The following is a 16,565-nucleotide window of genomic DNA, read 5'->3' on the forward strand; positions in this document are numbered from 1 at the left end:
TGAACTGGACAGTGGGAACAGATTCAAAAGTAAATTTTGAAAAAAACTGAGTAAATACTTAAAAGGAAAAGAAAAAAAATGCAGTAATACAGAGAAAGAGCCAGGGAGTGGGGCAAGCTGGGTTCTTCTTCCAAAAATCCATGGACTCCGTGAGCCAAATGGCATCCTTCTGGTCTATGCTATTCTGATTCCAAGCTCACTCAAGTCGTCGGTACAAATATTCAAAGGCGGCATCTCAGGTTGCCTGGTATGATCCTTAGAGGAGCAGAGGGTTTAGTCACGTCTCACAAAATCTACACAACTCCAATTATGAAATCTCTAATGAGAGGGTTTATTAACTTGTCACCAAGACCACCATAAAAAGGCAAATTTAGGACATTAGACCTGCAGACATGAAGTTTATTACAATTAAAAAGGTTTTAATTATTTATGGGAATTATAGTTTTGGTCTGCACTATGTGTTGCAAATTGTATTCATTCTTAAATACTTGGAATGATCAGTGTAGTCTCCCACGAGGAAATAGAGCCAAGTTGCCCAGCGGCGATTGCACAGTCTGCACTGGGCATTTCAGAGCTTGGAATTAAGTTAATCTTCTCATTATCTTCAGATCCAAGTTAGATAGCAGTTCAGAAGGGTCAATTGACCCAAAACATTAATTATGCTTTCTCTTCACAAATGCCAACAGGCCAGCATCCACAGTTCTTTTGTTTTTCTTGATAGCAACTAATCCTGATTCCCTTCTCTTTCACCATATTCAGTGTCAGTGCTTTCTCACAAGGGAACTGCGTACACTGGTTTCTGAATGAAATATCAGACTGCCAACCTCCTATCTCTGCAGTAACGCTGTTGAGAAAGAATATGGAAATCAGGGCAACAATCCTGGTCTAAATTATCAGCTACATGTTGAACTTCAGTCAGAGATCCAAGCTAATGCTCTGGGGACACAGGTTCAAATCCCATCATGGCAGCTGTGGAATTTAAATTTAATTAATAAAATCTGGAATATAAAGCTGGTCTCAGCAGTGGTAACCATGAAATTGTCAGTGATTGTTGTAAAAACCTGTGTTATTCAGTAATCACCTTCAAGTAAATCTGACATCCTTACTTGGTCCAGCCTACATATGACTCCAGGCCCACTGAAATATGGCCGAATCTTATTTTCCCTCTGAAAATACCCTAGTCTAGTTCAAGGACAATTAGAACAGGCAGTAATTAACATCCAGTGAGAAGTGTAATAATGAAATCCCCCAGTGACCTAACTGAAAAGCGCATACTTATATCAAAGTTCGATATCTAACTGCATTAGGCAATAGCTTTTACTGTTGTTACGTAATCAAGCTATTCTTCCACATCTTTGCAAAAAACACTCTCCCAACATCAACTCCAGACTTCACCTTGAAAAGAAGTCACATAAAAGGCTTTCTGGAATCTATTGATCCAAGAATATTCTTGAGTTGCAACACAGTGGAAACGCCAATGTAATTCTGAAAATGCACTGTGTTTTGTTGAGGCAGACAGCCTTTTTCTGCTGATTTTGATTCCAGTGTTTCTGACCACTCTGGCTTAAATATGGGCACGGGCCCAGGATTTCTGTCTTAGACAACGAAAGCTGGTTTGTTGTTGCCCTGAACCTGGCTGATAACAGAAGGAGCCTCTCCTCGCCCTTCCACCACCCAGTGAACTGTTAACGTTAATGTAAATGGTGATGCAACATTACGGGTGAACTTAAGACCTGCTGTATTCACACAATGCATTTTAGACAAAAAGAAGAAAATTCTCTATATCTATTAAAAAGTTCACAGTTTTAAATAAAAATTACCATTCATTTCTAAGTCATTTGCTTAAAAAAAGAGTTACTTTCTTTTTAAGTGTCCAAACCCTAGCCCCCAACTCTAGCTGTGTCATTGGTAGGAGTCCAGCAATTGTATTCATGTTTAGAAGCAATCCTAAACTGTCCAATAATTACAAATATAAAAGCACTTATATTTCTAAATAAATTGCCTTTTCAACCTCCATTAGGCCAAATTTTGTTAAATTAATTAAATTACAGGGATTGTAAAAATGCCAGTATTGCATCTGAAGTACAGTAAAATTTCGTGCAAAGACCGAATCATATCGGTAAGTACTCATGCTACCGCAAGGCCATCAAATCATTAAATCATATGGAAATATGCTTCTAATTCATGGGTAGTTTTTCTTAAATTAATCCCATGATAGACTAATGAATAGATATTTAACCTAGGCCTTTAAAGACAGCCTTCACACACAGCCCTGATGTACTGTTGGGAGGGCCTCACCTACACTGAAGTGCCCAAATTCCATCTGTATTTTTCTCAAGTTCAAAACACTTATAGGGAGACAATGGCTAGAATAATCATCTGTTAGTCGCTGCTGAAAAGCACATGAAACGGGCAAATGCAGTATGATTTGGGGGGGCTAGAAAGGAGGGAGGGAGATAGAACAGGTTTCTACTGATCCTACAGATACTTCTGACGTTTATGTTGGAGCTCCCACTTTCTCCTGTGCAACATTCAATTTTGGGTGTAGCCAACTGCCGAGTGTTAGTACGGCAACACGTTTTCAGTGGGATATTGCAGGATCAAACCTGCACAGTGGGTTAACTCATTTCTTCAAACATCCCGTCCCTGCTCTCCCTGCTCATCCCCGAACCCCCTCTAACACTCATATCAGGCTGGTCTACTTGCTATCAGTTCAACCCACTACTCAGAATAAAACATTTCCTTTAGAAGTATTGGTTCACAAGAGGAATGAACAGTTTATGAAACAGCTCTCTGTTCACTTTATTTCTTCACTGCTCCCCCTGCCCCCAAATCCAATGAGTTACTGCTGCAGACTGTAAGTAAACATGGTCTTCAACCTCTTGGCATTTGTTGTTTCTTTCAGGGCACTTCAGTTTTAATAACAGTGCCATCAAGGGCTTCATTCCGCAGATCCACTGCCGAACCATTCCTCCAAGACTGTTCTGCAGCCGCTGCAACCTGAATTGTCCACAAGAAGTTCTCCTTTGTGATAAATGGCTCTTCCTTCCCTGAGGGAGGAGATCAAACAATCAAAACAAAGTTGTTTCTAAAGTAAGCAAAACAATTGTCAAACCCAGAGCTCTAGTCCAGTGCCCACCACCATCTGTATTGCTCCTCCCCGCTTCTTCTCTCTCCTTCTCCTGAAGGAAGGGACTCCTTGGGGTTGGGGAACTGTAAGATGGCACTCCTGTACACAACTCATTCTTCGTCTATCAGCTGTGGCTCACTTATTGATGTTCTTAGTTAGAACACTGTGGGTACAAATAGCACTCCAGCGACTGGGAACACAAAAATTTAAGCTGACGCCGAGGGAGTCTCACATTGGCAAATTGTAGGGCGAGATGTGAAACCAAGGCTGCACCTGCCTCCTCAAGTAAGCATAAAAAGTCCTGTGGCACTATTTCAAGGATGGGCAGGGGAATTCTCCTCAGAATTCTAGCCTTTTTATATACTCAACCAATATCACTAAATCAAACGATCCGATCATTATCTCACTGGTGTTAATATAAGACAGCTACACACAAACTGGCTGCTACATTTCCAATTAAACAGTGACTACATTTTAAAACTGCTTCATGATCTGTGGAGTACTTTGGGATGTCCTGAAGTTGTGAAACATGCTTTTTTGTAAAATTCAAGCCTTTCTTTTTCTCTTCCGTTTCCTCCAAAGAATACTTTTGCTGGGATATGATTCGAACTCAGCTAAGAATAGACTTTCCCAAAGATATAGGGGGTATATTATTTTTATATATATATATAAAGCCAATTATAAGATTTTGGATCAACTTGGAGTGATCTACTCCAGAAATAAGCTTACAGACATGGTGAGGGTAAGACTCAGTTGTGATGTTCTCCCTGCAGTCAGTCTATCATTTTCCACTGCTAGAACTTGGACAAGGTGGGGAAAAAATGCAGATTCCAGAATTTTCAAATTTAAAGGAAAGACAGGGAAAAATTGGGAAATTATGGTGTCAGAAATCCAGGGTGTTTAAGTAGTGTTACAATCTCCTTGTGACTGATAACATTTAGAAATAAATTCAATATTCCAGTTAATATCTAAAAAAAAATGCCGTGACACAATTTGACATTTTAAGACTCTTACTATAACAAAGGAATAAAAAAAGTGAGATGAACTAAACACTATTTTGTGGGCAAATTATACTTAATCACAAAACAGAACATTGCCTTTTTTGCTTAGCACAACCAAAAACACATTTTGCAGATATTGTTTACACTGTCCATCAAGATATTCAATTCTCCCAGAACCAGTCCAAAATGACTCTAGTTTCCAAAAATTTGCTTCCATTATTTTTCTTTCACAGTCTAGGTATCTTTAGTTTCCAACTGTTTTTTCATTGTGGAGGTTCATTCCCTGGCATAAGTTAGGCAAATCTTCCAGCTTCATTTAACTCTTCATAACGTTGCTCTTTTCAAATGCACAGCCAATGGCTCACAGTAAGATTTACCCAACAACAAAACAACTGACCAACAACTGTTAATGGGAAAATTCTTTCACAAAAATACATCATGGAATTTTTATATTCACTTTAACCTTGACTTAAATGATTGAATTTCACACAAAAGACAGCATCTCCAAAATGCAGCAGGCCATGAGGTACCCAGTTAAATTATGAGCACAAATGTTGCAGTGGGGCTGGAACCTACAAATCTTCTGGCTAGTGATCAGAATGTTACACATTGAAACCAAGGGGAGACTTAATTCAGTAGATGACAGACAATCTGGTGAGCACCAGTTCTAGTAAGGACCTTGAATCTTCTAAAAAAAACCATCCTTGGTTTCTGGATTACTGATGAACTAATCTATTCATGAATAAGATAACACAGTGTGGAGCTGGAGGAACACAGCAGGCCAGGCAGCATCAGAGGAGCAGGAAAGCTGACGTTTTGGGTCGGGACCCTTCTTCAGAAAAAAAACACTTATTCATGAATAAATTACTTTTACAATCCAAAATGAAAATATAGATCTACAACATGCTAACCTTTCAGAGTTTTGAGGAAGTGTTTCATCAGATCTCTATAAGCATCTTTGTATCGGTCATAATGCAATTGGGAGCATACAGGTCTTGGTGTGCCTTGTTCAGTTATTCCAAGGGCACTCTGATTGTCCATCCTTAGTGTTCCTTCTGATCCATGAACCTTAAAAGATTCAAAAACAAATTCATGCCATTTAAACATGTTTCATACCACTTCTCAAGGTGAGAACATTACCACCAGTCCCAGCCCCAAATGCAGATAGCACACACACACACACACACACACACACACACACACACAGTGAAGGGTAAATAGCATTTCTAATATGATAACCTTGAAATTAGATTTTGTATGTAATATGCAGCAGTAAAAATAATAAGTGCACCAGCCTTCCTAAACTGCCAAGTTTAGCAGGGAAATAATTTGCAACTGTTTCTACTCTTGATGATTACCCAGTAAGCAGCCCCCACCCCACTGGAATTGTCTTTGTGAGAAACAGTATAGGATGAGCACAGAATTGACTGCTAAGATGCTCCTTCACAAACAAAATCCAGCATTGTGAAAACTGCACCAAATATAGAAACAGTATTTTCAGGCTGAGTAATGTGGAGGCACATGGAAGCAAAAAAAAAAGTTAAATAAATAAAAAGGGTAAAGAGGACAAACAGTGAGAGACTAAAAGAATTATCAAAGGTTTAAGTGTAACAAATATTCGCTGTCAATAAGGTAATGACTTACTTCCAACCTCTGGTCAATGCTGCGTGTACAATGCTGGCTGACATCAAGCGTGACTATAGCACCACTGGCAAATTTCATGCTGACTGAGACTGTGTCAGCATCCTTAAGTGCTGCAATATCTGTTAGGAGTAGAAAATGAGTTGGAGTCAACCTCTACATACTTCGCGCAACTGCATTCGTCTCAAAGGTAGCTGCCTCTTTCTCCTTTTAGAATAATTCTAATCTCTATCATTTATTTCCTGGCATTCATTCACATCATCTTTTTAAACAAGAGGATTTATTTTTACACCACCTTTCTTAAAAATTGTGTTCTTTGCCAGCATAGATATTGTGGCAAACATCATTGAATCAGATGCTGCACACACATAATATGCTCATGGAAGTTTAAAAACTGGCAAAATCACAACATGTTTGACAGGATTTTAAACTGTGGCAAATATAAAGAGGAGATAATAACATTTAGCCTGTGATGGTCAGGGGTCATGCACTAAACCCTTAATCTGAGTTTAGTGCCAAGTGCTGTGCAGGAAATGTCATTTCACTATTCTTTCACCTCACCCCCAGCAATATTTCTCTTGTTCCTCTGAAGGTGCCTACTCTCAATGGTGTCAAGGTCCAAAGACTGCAAGCACCATAAATTATCACAATATGTGACAATTCTTCCCACACAAGGCCACTTAATATCAGCAGGTCATTCTACTATGAGGGGCTTCTCCAAATGTTCACATACATTCATCCCATTAAGAGACATTCAACAGCAATGAGGAGAAATACTGTTTTCTCCTCTTCAACAATGAGCCAATGTTTGTCAATATGTATCTTTACTGTTTGGCAAGGGCTCAGCAGGTAACTCTCTTGTCACAAAGTGAGAAGGCTGTGGAATTCAGGTCCCACTCCAGGTATTTGAGCATAATATCTACATTGACAGTGCCAATGCAGTACTGAGAGAGTGCTGCACTGTTACCAGGGCTACCTTTCAGGTGCTATCTACCGTATCAGATGAATATAAAAGATTTTGTGGTACCAATTCAAAAAGCCGGGGCTTCCCGGTCTCCTGGCCAATTTTCATCTCAAAGCCAACATCACTAATACAGAATCTTTAATTCCAATAATGAGTCACTGGATTCAAAACTACATTTCTCCCTTCATAGAATCTGCCAGAGCTGCTGAGTTTCTCCAGCAATTTCTGTTTTTGTTTGTTTCACATCACTAATACAGATCCTGAGATCATTAGCATATTGCAGACAAGGAACACAATCAACAAAGAATTGCTTTTCATATTGCAATAGCAGCTACACTTCAAAAAGTAAACAATTGGCTGTAAGAATTTTGGAACTTTTTGAAGAGATGAAAGGCACGAAAGAAATACAAGTTTTCACTTCTACTGGTTTTACAGTCTAAAGTTGTGCAGGAAAGAGGGCTGGATCAGTCCATTAAATAGCACTGCTCTCTACTTTGGGAATTAAATTACTAGCAATGTTTCTGTTACTTAATCATATTTTAATATCCCACACCAAACAAACAGTTCCAAAAGGCTTTGAGGCCAGCATTTCTCAGTTTCATGTATGCAATGGAAATGGACTGTTTCCTGTATTTTCATGAAGGTATAACTCATTCCTAGGATGTTGGTAATACTGACACAGTTGTATTTATTATCCATCATGAGTTAGGTTGAGGTTATTAAGAATCAAGCACATAATGCAGTTTAAGTGTCATACATGTGTCAGAATAGATGCAAGGGAGCAGACTCATTAAGGGAATTAGTGAATATGTTGCTTTTTTATAAGATGAAGAACTTGGATTTCATCCCCAGTTCAAAGTGTCATTGAATTGGTCATGGAAGGAATTAAACTTTCAACCTGTGGACTTGATAATTTAGTGCTAACAACTAATATATGGTGACACAACACATCTAAAAAAAAAAAATGTATTTGTTCATAGAATGTGGGCATTGCTGGTTTAGCCAGCATCTATTGCTCATTACTTAACTGCCCTTGACAAGAACTACTACTCTTGAAGAGTAGGTACATTCACAGTACTGTTAGAAAAGGAGTTACAGGATTTGGACTCAGTAACAGTGAAGGAATGACGATATAGTTCAAAGGCAGGACGGTGTGTGCTCGGTGTGTGCTCGGAGGAGCTCTTTCAACATGCAACAGTTGTAATTGTTCTTAGGGTTAGAGGTCAGAGGTTGGAAAGTGCTGTGGTAGCCGCCTGGATTTGTTACTACAGTGCATCCTGTAGACGACGGTATACACTGCTTCCACTGTGCAGCAACACAAAGGGAGCGAACACCAAAGGTGGTGATGGGTGCACATCAAGCAGGATGTTTTGTCTTAGATAGTATAAAGCTTCGAGTGTTGTTCAAGCTGAATCCATTCAAGCAAATAGAGAGTGTGCCATTACTCTCCTGACATATTTTGTAATTGCTGGCAGGTTTTGCGGAATTACTTGTCACAGAATTCCCAGACTCTGACCTTCTTTAGGAGGCACAATATTCAGTTCCTAGTCAATGATAACTCCCAGGATATCAATGGTGGGGCATTCAGCAATGGTAACGCCATTAAGCGCCGAAGGGTGATAATTAGATTCGCTGTTTAGAGATGGTCATTGACAAACAGGAGTATTACTTGCCAGTCCAAACCTGAATGGTGTTGTACATTGCGTAGTCAATAGTGAATATCCCCATTTCTGACCTCATGATGGAGGGAAGTTCACTGATGAAGCAGCTGAAGGTGGAGGACGTTTTCAGACTGAGATGGCTGACCTCCAACAACCACAACAATCTTCCTTTGTGCTAGGTATGGGTCCAACCACTGATAAGTTTTTTCCCTGATTCCCACGGACTCCTGTTTTGGCTGGGCTCCTTGATGCCACACACTGCTAAATGGAGCCTCCTCCTCCTCCACTTATCAGTTGTTTAATTATTCACCATCAGTCACAAATGGATATGGCAATACGGCACAGCTTATATCTGATAAGCTGGCTGAGGAGATGCCTTGTCTTGTATACTGCATACTGCTTCTTCTGTTTGGCAGGCAAGCACTCCTATGTTGTAGCTTCAGCAGACTGATACCTCATTTTTATGCCTTGTGCTGCTCCTGGAATGCCAGTTGTAGTCTTCATTGAACAGGGCTGATCTAATGGTAATGGTGAGCTGGGAGGTTTATCATTCACAGGATTCTGGGCTGTGGAGTGTGGTTGAATATAATTCTGCTAAGGTCTTGTGGTGCAATAGTAGTGTCTCTAACTCTGGTTTAGAAGGTCTAGATTCATGTCTCACCTGAACTGGAGGTGTACCCTAACAGTTCTGAATTGGTTGATTAAAAATGATTACAATTCTGCTGCTGCTGATGGCCCATAGCACCTCCTGGATGCCCAGTTCTAAGCTGTTAAATGTGTTCAAAATCTGTCCCATTGAATGCTTCATCTGATGCTATGAGATTTCATAGGCTCTGGAGTCAATGTTCAGAATTCTCAAGGCAACTCTGGGCAAGACTGTATACCACTGCATCACCATGTCTGGTGCTCTATCCTGCAGGTGGGATAGGACATACCCGGTGACTATAATGGTGGTATCCAGGACATTGACTGTGAGGCATGATTCCATGATTATGACAATACCAGACTGCTGCTTCACTCGTCTGTGGGACAACTCTCTCAATTTTGGAACAGGCCCTCATAGGAGGACTTTGCAGGGTCAACAAGGCCAAGTTTGCTGTTGTCATTTCTAGTGCTTTGATCAATGGTGGTTGGTCCTGTTTCTTTCCCTTTATCAGCGTTTGTAGCTGTGTTGAAATAACTAAATGGCTTACTAGGTCATTTTAGCTGGCAGTTTAAAGTTGATCACATTACTGTTGGCTAGACCAGGTAAGGATGACAGATTCCCGTCCCTAAAGGGCATTAGTGAATCAAATGGGTTGTTATGACAATCATCAGCAGTTACATCACCTTTACATTCAATTTTTGATTCTGTTAATTGAACTCAAATTTTCCAGCGGCCATTAGGAGTATTCGAATCCACAATGTCTGAACTTTAGTCAAGTGACATTATCGTTTTATCACTACCTTGTCCAATGACCTTTTACATGGGGCCTGACTAAGGACAAAACGATATGAAACACATCTAAAATACACAGTCCCTAAAATGAGGTGCACAGATGATCAACTGGTTTTCACAAGTCAAAAACATATCTATCCTTACCCCCTCTCCACATTAATACTTAAGTTTAATCAGAAAATATTTATCAGGTTCAAGTTTATGAATCAGACCAAGAAATGAACTGGATGAAACAGATTTAAATCTATTATTGTGAAGATACTTCCTCTTTCCACTCGCAGATAAGCTCTTTGCTACAAGCACTGTTTATTAAACTTTCAACCAGTTTCTACCTTGGCAGAAGGCATGACCCAATGAGAATATGGTATCTGGAGCGTTTTCCCCAAGTAGCCAGCAGACAGTATCTAGGTCATGTACTACACCATCGTAGAATATCCCACCTGTTTAAAAAGAACAATTCAGATGGATTTGTTTGCACAGGTAAGGTAGCCACAATAATAAGACAATGCACATAGCATTTCAGAGTCTTGAGCAGGTTTCAGCAACAGAAATGGTTGAAACATCACAAGACAAAAAAGTCTGAACAGATTATCAATCTCTTTCAACCTCGAAATACAGAGCAAGATAAGAAACAGAGGAAAAAAGTCAACTGGCACATCAAGTTTGCTGTTGAATTCATGATTGCCCACTGCAGCATAATTGTAATCTCTTCTGAGAGGCAAAAAAAAAAGTTAGGATCAATAAAGCAGGGAGCCAGAATAACTGGTTCCTTCGGGTGATATTGAAATCATTACAGGAGATCAGATACGAACCAAGCACGCTAATTATCTGATTATCCATTGGCCTCTGGATTATGTAATTTCTACTGGCATCAAGAAATAGGCCAGTCACTCTTGAAGGCATATAGAAATGTTAACATGTCCAATTTATTCAATGTAACATACAGATGCCAAAGTTCAATTCCAATTGTTCACCATTCACATTTTACCGTTGAGCATCATGGTCAATAGCTCTAATACAGTAATTACCACATGATGAGAATGCAAGTGGCTCTGGGGTTTGTTCTACTCGGGTCAAATTATCACCTTAATCACAATAATTTAACAATTGCTGCAGTGAACGGTTACTTACAAACACATTTTCCACCACTGTGCATATCTAGTGTGCTGAGACAAAAAAAAGGCGGGACTGGGAGAGAGGGGACTGCACCTTATCTATTAGCAATAGACAGCAGGAACACACAGTTCCCTGTCAATTTTTATGAGGAGTCTACTTATAAAGCCTAATGAAATGCAGTGGATAATGGTCACATACATTGTAAAAAGGAGTTAAAAAAACCAATCTGCCACAGAATAACTCCTACAATGAGAAAAGAAATACGTATGGAGTCCAACATCCAGTGAAAACCAATAACACAGGTTAATGATACTTCATAAACCAGGTTGCCATCAGAAGTGTTACCCTTTTATAAATGTTGAGATCTGTCATATATTGCCAACGTTTTTTTGTTTCATTATATACTTTCAGCATTTTTCTTTTTACCTCAAATTTGTTTCTCCAAGTAATTTTTTCAACAGAATTGCAGATACGCAGAACTAACCTGTTTGTAATTTACTTTTCCAAGTCCATACCTGCTTTTTTGATATAGCTTAGAGATGGAGATGGGAAGGTTCTACTGACACTGACTATTCGTTGAATCCTCCCTAGAGCCTTATTGTGAACCTTCTTATACAAGAACTGCACGGCTGGATCAAAACGTCTGCACAGACACAGAAAAGAGATATTAATGTCAAAGAGCAGAGTTTACTTCTAATAACACATTGGATCTTATTATAGGAAAATAGCAAACAATTGTTCAAAACTGCATTTTGGAAACTAAAAAATCCATTCAGATTCCCAAGATCACTTGCCAGTGCTCCAAAAGTAGTATAAAGAGGTCACATTGGAGAAAATGTTGCGAACATCAACAATATCGCATGACTTGAGAACATTCTTACAAATAATATATCAGACTTCCCTGCTTTTTATATTTTCTTTCTGTCTACTTTCCTTTTAAACCTTTTGCTGAGGTATGGACGCACACGACCCAGCGACATCCAGTACCCCATGTAAACCACCATTTTCCAAGCGTAAACCAAGTAAATCCCAAAATTTCAGGAGGCATTATTGCTGAACCTGTCTAGCTGGTGGAGGCACAAACACGTGTACGTATACATGCACTTTCTAGCTGTGATCAGGACCAGGATTCCTAACTGCATTATTCCTTTCCCCTTCCTTTAGCTTGCTAAGATCTGGGAGCTACGCAGAGGTTGAGAACAAGTTGAGGGTCTTCATTTTTTGTACCACACTGGGCAATACATTTAAGCCAGAGATAGTTGCACCCACTTTTTGATTTAGCAAATGAGTTACAAATAAAACAACCTATATAAATGGAATTCCAGCAATGATCCCTTTTGGCAGGATTTACTCACTTATACAGACCACAGACCAGAGGTTGCCCACATCTTGCAGCTTCATCAAAACATGACTCAGCCATTTGTTTGTCTAAACTCAGTAACTTTTCACAGAATACCCCTTTACCTGAAACAGAAAGAAAACAAATTCATTCACCTCGTAGTACTGTTATTTAAGCTATAACTTCTTTTCACAGCACTCTAGTAGAGTCTGGCTAAGCACAGCAAAATAGTTTCCAATTTGTGTGCAGTCAGGAAATTGGACTGGTGAGGTTAGAGATCGAAAGTAAAAGTGACTGGTATAACATAAAACCTTCCAATGAACCCAGCTAGAATGAAGAAAACGTTCATTTTACAGGTTAAAAAGAGACTTCAACTTGTATCCTGTGCAGGAATGCAAAACAGATCCTAGAAGAAATTTATCAGAAATGGATAAGCTTATGTTCCATAGAGCTTTGAGGGGGGAAAAAAAAACATTCAACATGCAAAGGAAATCCAACTTTCTGAAGGAAATTTTGCAGGACAGTGCATCTGAATGTGAAGTGTAGATAGAATTAGCCATGGTAAATTCAGTCAAGTAACTCTCCACCTGACAACCCATGCTCTCAGTTAAACAGTTGCCACTCAAAAGAGGTACTTCAGGATTTTGTATCTTTTGTAGCACTAGTTATTTATCTTCAGGGACAAGAGGAGAAAAATAAAGGCATAAAAAGCCACACAGAAATTTTGTGGCACGCATTAATGAATCTCCAATGACACTGACTACAAATCAGAGAGTTCTAAGGATAGAAACATTACATTCATCAAACTACGAAGTATAATTCCTTAGATAAAGGATAGATGCGTGGCCTTTTAAGAATACAAACTCCAACCCATGTAAAATAACATTACAATAATTGAAAAATGATCACTCATCCAGCTGGGATGAAAGCCTCTAAGTTTGTTTACGGCAAGATCAACTTGTGCCTCTAGTACTTTCTGCATGTGAAGATCTCTTCTGTGATTCAAAAAGAACAGTTCCTGATCTTAATTAAAGTTTTTTTTTGAAGAAAGGGGTGAAGAAATTGCATTTCATAGCATTAAAATGTGATGGACAGGAAGTATATAGCATTGTAAAGCTATAAAACAATGATTGATGCATATCAGCCAATTAAGTTTATAACCTCAATTCATATAAATAAACAATTAGAAACCTTTTAATTTCACATTACTGGTCAAACTTGGTAATCACGTGATGCATCTATCTCGATCTTCTTCGTTGTTAGAAAGTATATTTCCACTTGACATTGCTCTGATCCCCCCTTCCCCTTCAGAGACTGTGCTAATCATTAATTTACTGCAGTTACACAGGTGGAAGAAACAACGCCAACATCTTAACCAATTGGTAATTATTTACACAAAAAATAATCAAAAAGCCACGAAAATACAGGGCTTCACGATAAATTCTCACCAAATAGATTTTCCAGCAGAAACTACTAACAGGCTCACAAAGATCATTATTGATAGATCATTTCCCTATGTCTACTCCATATGGAGATTGATACAGAATCCCAGGCTAAAAGCAACTGTAGCACTATCTAGTTGAGTCAAAACCATAAGGCCAATATAGACTCCCTTAACCTTTATAGTAAACTGGCAAGAGTCTCCTCCTCAATGTTATCATTCCTTGTGTCTTAAATTCCATGCTGTATTTATCAAAAATGCACACTCTACCTGCACGTAAAGCATCCAGGACTATTTCGGAGCCTTCTTCTGCCAATGAACAAATAATAATTCCTGAGACACTGCATAAACAATAGTATGGGAAATGGTTAGGCATCTGTGTAGATTAACTTGAAATGCATTTAAGATCTCAATTAATTTTTAAAATCCAAATGCAACTAATCCATTATGAATAAACTTACAGCACTGTGACTGAAGGTTAATAAAGAGCTGTTGGCATTAGTCAAAGAACCTTGCACTGTTCAGGCATTACATGCAGTTGAAAACAGTAAACACAAAAGATTCTAACAATATTGTGGAATCAAACAGGAACAAATGGAACTATAGAGAAGATTTAAATTCTTTATCTGGATGCTGAAGTGGAATCTGGATCCACTCACCAAAGAGCAGCTAATCAAATTCTATGTTAAGTTAGCTGATCTCAACCAGATTCAAAAGGATGAGAACTATAAAGGACTTTGCATTCTACAAACTAGTTCAAGGAACAGTTAGCAAGAGAGACAGCCTGAGTTTACTCTGCTCCTATCAAGTAACAAAACTGCCATTAGTAAATGAATATGGATTTTAAGTAAAAATAAATTCCTCCAGGATGATATCCTTTCTCTGGCAGATACTTGCACTCCAGATTTGTAGAAGATTCTTGGGCATTTTGGTCAAATCCGTGGCTGAGAAGTCTCGCAGGAGCACCCACTTACAAGGGATGTAAAGCAATAAAACAAGTGGAAAAACGAGGTATTGATACAAACATACAAAAGGTGAGAAAAGATCTCAAGGCCATTCATGCACATCCTGGGTGTCAAGGTGCAAACTTATTCACATTCTCCTCGAATGACATGCCAAGGAAGAACAAAACTTGTCAATTTCAGGAAAACTTGCAGGAGATTCCACTCACTCAGTCATCAAGCAGACTCACAGAAACCACAGTGATCTGATCTATCCCAACTATCCTGCTGTCCCCATCAGAGGACACACTGCTCCAAAACAAGCAGGCCTGTGCAGAATTAATATGATGTTAATAACCATACCGTTCGTCATTGAGCACAATGTCAGCATCCTGCCCCCGTAAGACCCTGGTGTTTGCAAGAATGTCCGTGCTGAAGGAACATTCCAAGTCCTGGATGCAATCCTCTACAATGTACAGCAAGCAGCAGTCACTCTCTTCTTCAATGCTTTTAAACAAAGCTCTGTTGCCACTGCATGCACCAAACAGTGCCAATCCAATGCGGCTGCCCATCAAACCACCGTTCCCATATTGCCCCACTGCCATGTTGGAAGCAACATTATTGGGAGCTTCAGGAAGAAAGTGCCTTTTCCCACTGGGTCTCGAAGATTGTGAATGACTAAGGACTTGAAAGCCATTGTATAAAGGTGATGAACGTGATGGGCAGTTTAAGGTAGCCATGTCATGGCAAATAGTCACTGTATTGGTGGTAGAGTTGGATACACTGGTCCTGAATGAGATCATATTCTGATGGTGAGACACTGGAGATGAAATGTTGTTGCTAAAGCTGGTGGAACTTGGGTTGGGTTGAAATACAAAAGATGACGACTGTGGTAGAACAGATTGGTCGAGCACGGACATGCCAGCAGCAAAGTCTACAGGAGGAGACCTAGGAAAGGGATTATAGCAGCAAAACGTTACATAACTTAAAAAGAATTATGAAATTTTTAATGTCTACAAACTCCCCCAGCCACAAAAATTCATTTGCTAGATGCAGAATACAATTGAGCTGACGATCACAAATATTCCAGGATTGAAATTAGATGAAAAATGGAAACAGAAATGTTGCACCATCTCAGCAGGTCAGGCACCCACACGTGGAGAGAGAAAAACTGACATAACCTTTCATGTCTGAAATGACCCTCTCAGGATCAAACTGTACCAATTCCAAAGAAGAGTTATTGGATTTAAAACTTAACTTTGTTTCTCTGCACAGAGGCCGCCAGTCCTGCTGAGCTTCTTTTGTACTTTCTGTTATCATCTCAGATCTCCAGGATCCACAATACTTCGCTTTTATTTAAATTACCATTTGAATCAGCTATTATGGCAGAATACAGTTATACTTGGTCTCAATGTTAGACAACACAATTTTGGGGGGTGTGTGTCCACATGCGCTAATATCCTGCTGATACTGGATGTATCTACTTGTGTGTGACTGGACAGAATAGAGTTGAACAACACTGTGACATTTCCTCGCTCCACCAGATCAGATAGCTTGTCAACACTCATTATTCAGGGTCATTTGTGAAAAATAACTCAAAATAAGGTATCTGATAGATTGCACCATGCCCACCCAGCACAACTGTTCCTTTGTTTAAAAAAAAACTTGCATTTAAACACTGCCCTTCATGATCTTAAGAAATCAAAGACGATTTGTAGCCAAGCAATGCCTTTGAAGTGTGGTCACTGTTCCAATGAAGGGAGAAGACCAGGGAGAAAAATCAGCTTGATCCTTAAATCCCACTTCAGCACATGGACAGCACCCTTGATGTCATTAATGGATATTCAAATTCTAGCCAAATCTTTGTTTCAATTTTGAAGCTTTGCTGTTACC

At 39.3% G+C, this 16,565-nt stretch overlaps 1 protein-coding gene across 2 annotated transcripts; it reads right to left on the reverse strand.

Moving 5' to 3' along the window:
* Positions 1-310: 310 nt before the first annotated feature.
* LOC109923362 (myo-inositol 2-dehydrogenase-like) lies at positions 311-15,912 on the reverse strand. Of its 2 annotated transcripts, XM_048615021.1 has the most exons (9): positions 15,036-15,912; positions 14,002-14,072; positions 12,307-12,415; positions 11,467-11,594; positions 10,168-10,275; positions 5,776-5,894; positions 5,043-5,199; positions 2,880-3,050; positions 311-844 (listed from the first exon to the last, which is right to left on the reverse strand). In XM_048615021.1, the coding sequence occupies exons 1-8, from the start codon at positions 15,590-15,592 to the stop codon at positions 2,902-2,904; spliced, it is 1,398 nt and encodes a 465-aa protein (XP_048470978.1). In that variant the 5' UTR covers positions 15,593-15,912; the 3' UTR covers positions 311-844; positions 2,880-2,901. The 2 variants fall into 2 exon arrangements, with proteins under 2 accessions (XP_048470978.1, XP_020378989.1); XM_020523400.2 differs by having other exon boundaries at positions 311-3,050; positions 15,036-15,910.
* Positions 15,913-16,565: the final 653 nt, after the last annotated feature.

This window comes from Rhincodon typus, chromosome 31, assembly GCF_021869965.1.
Source record: "Rhincodon typus isolate 14 chromosome 31, sRhiTyp1.1, whole genome shotgun sequence".
Classification (NCBI taxonomy): Eukaryota; Metazoa; Chordata; class Chondrichthyes; order Orectolobiformes; family Rhincodontidae; genus Rhincodon; species Rhincodon typus.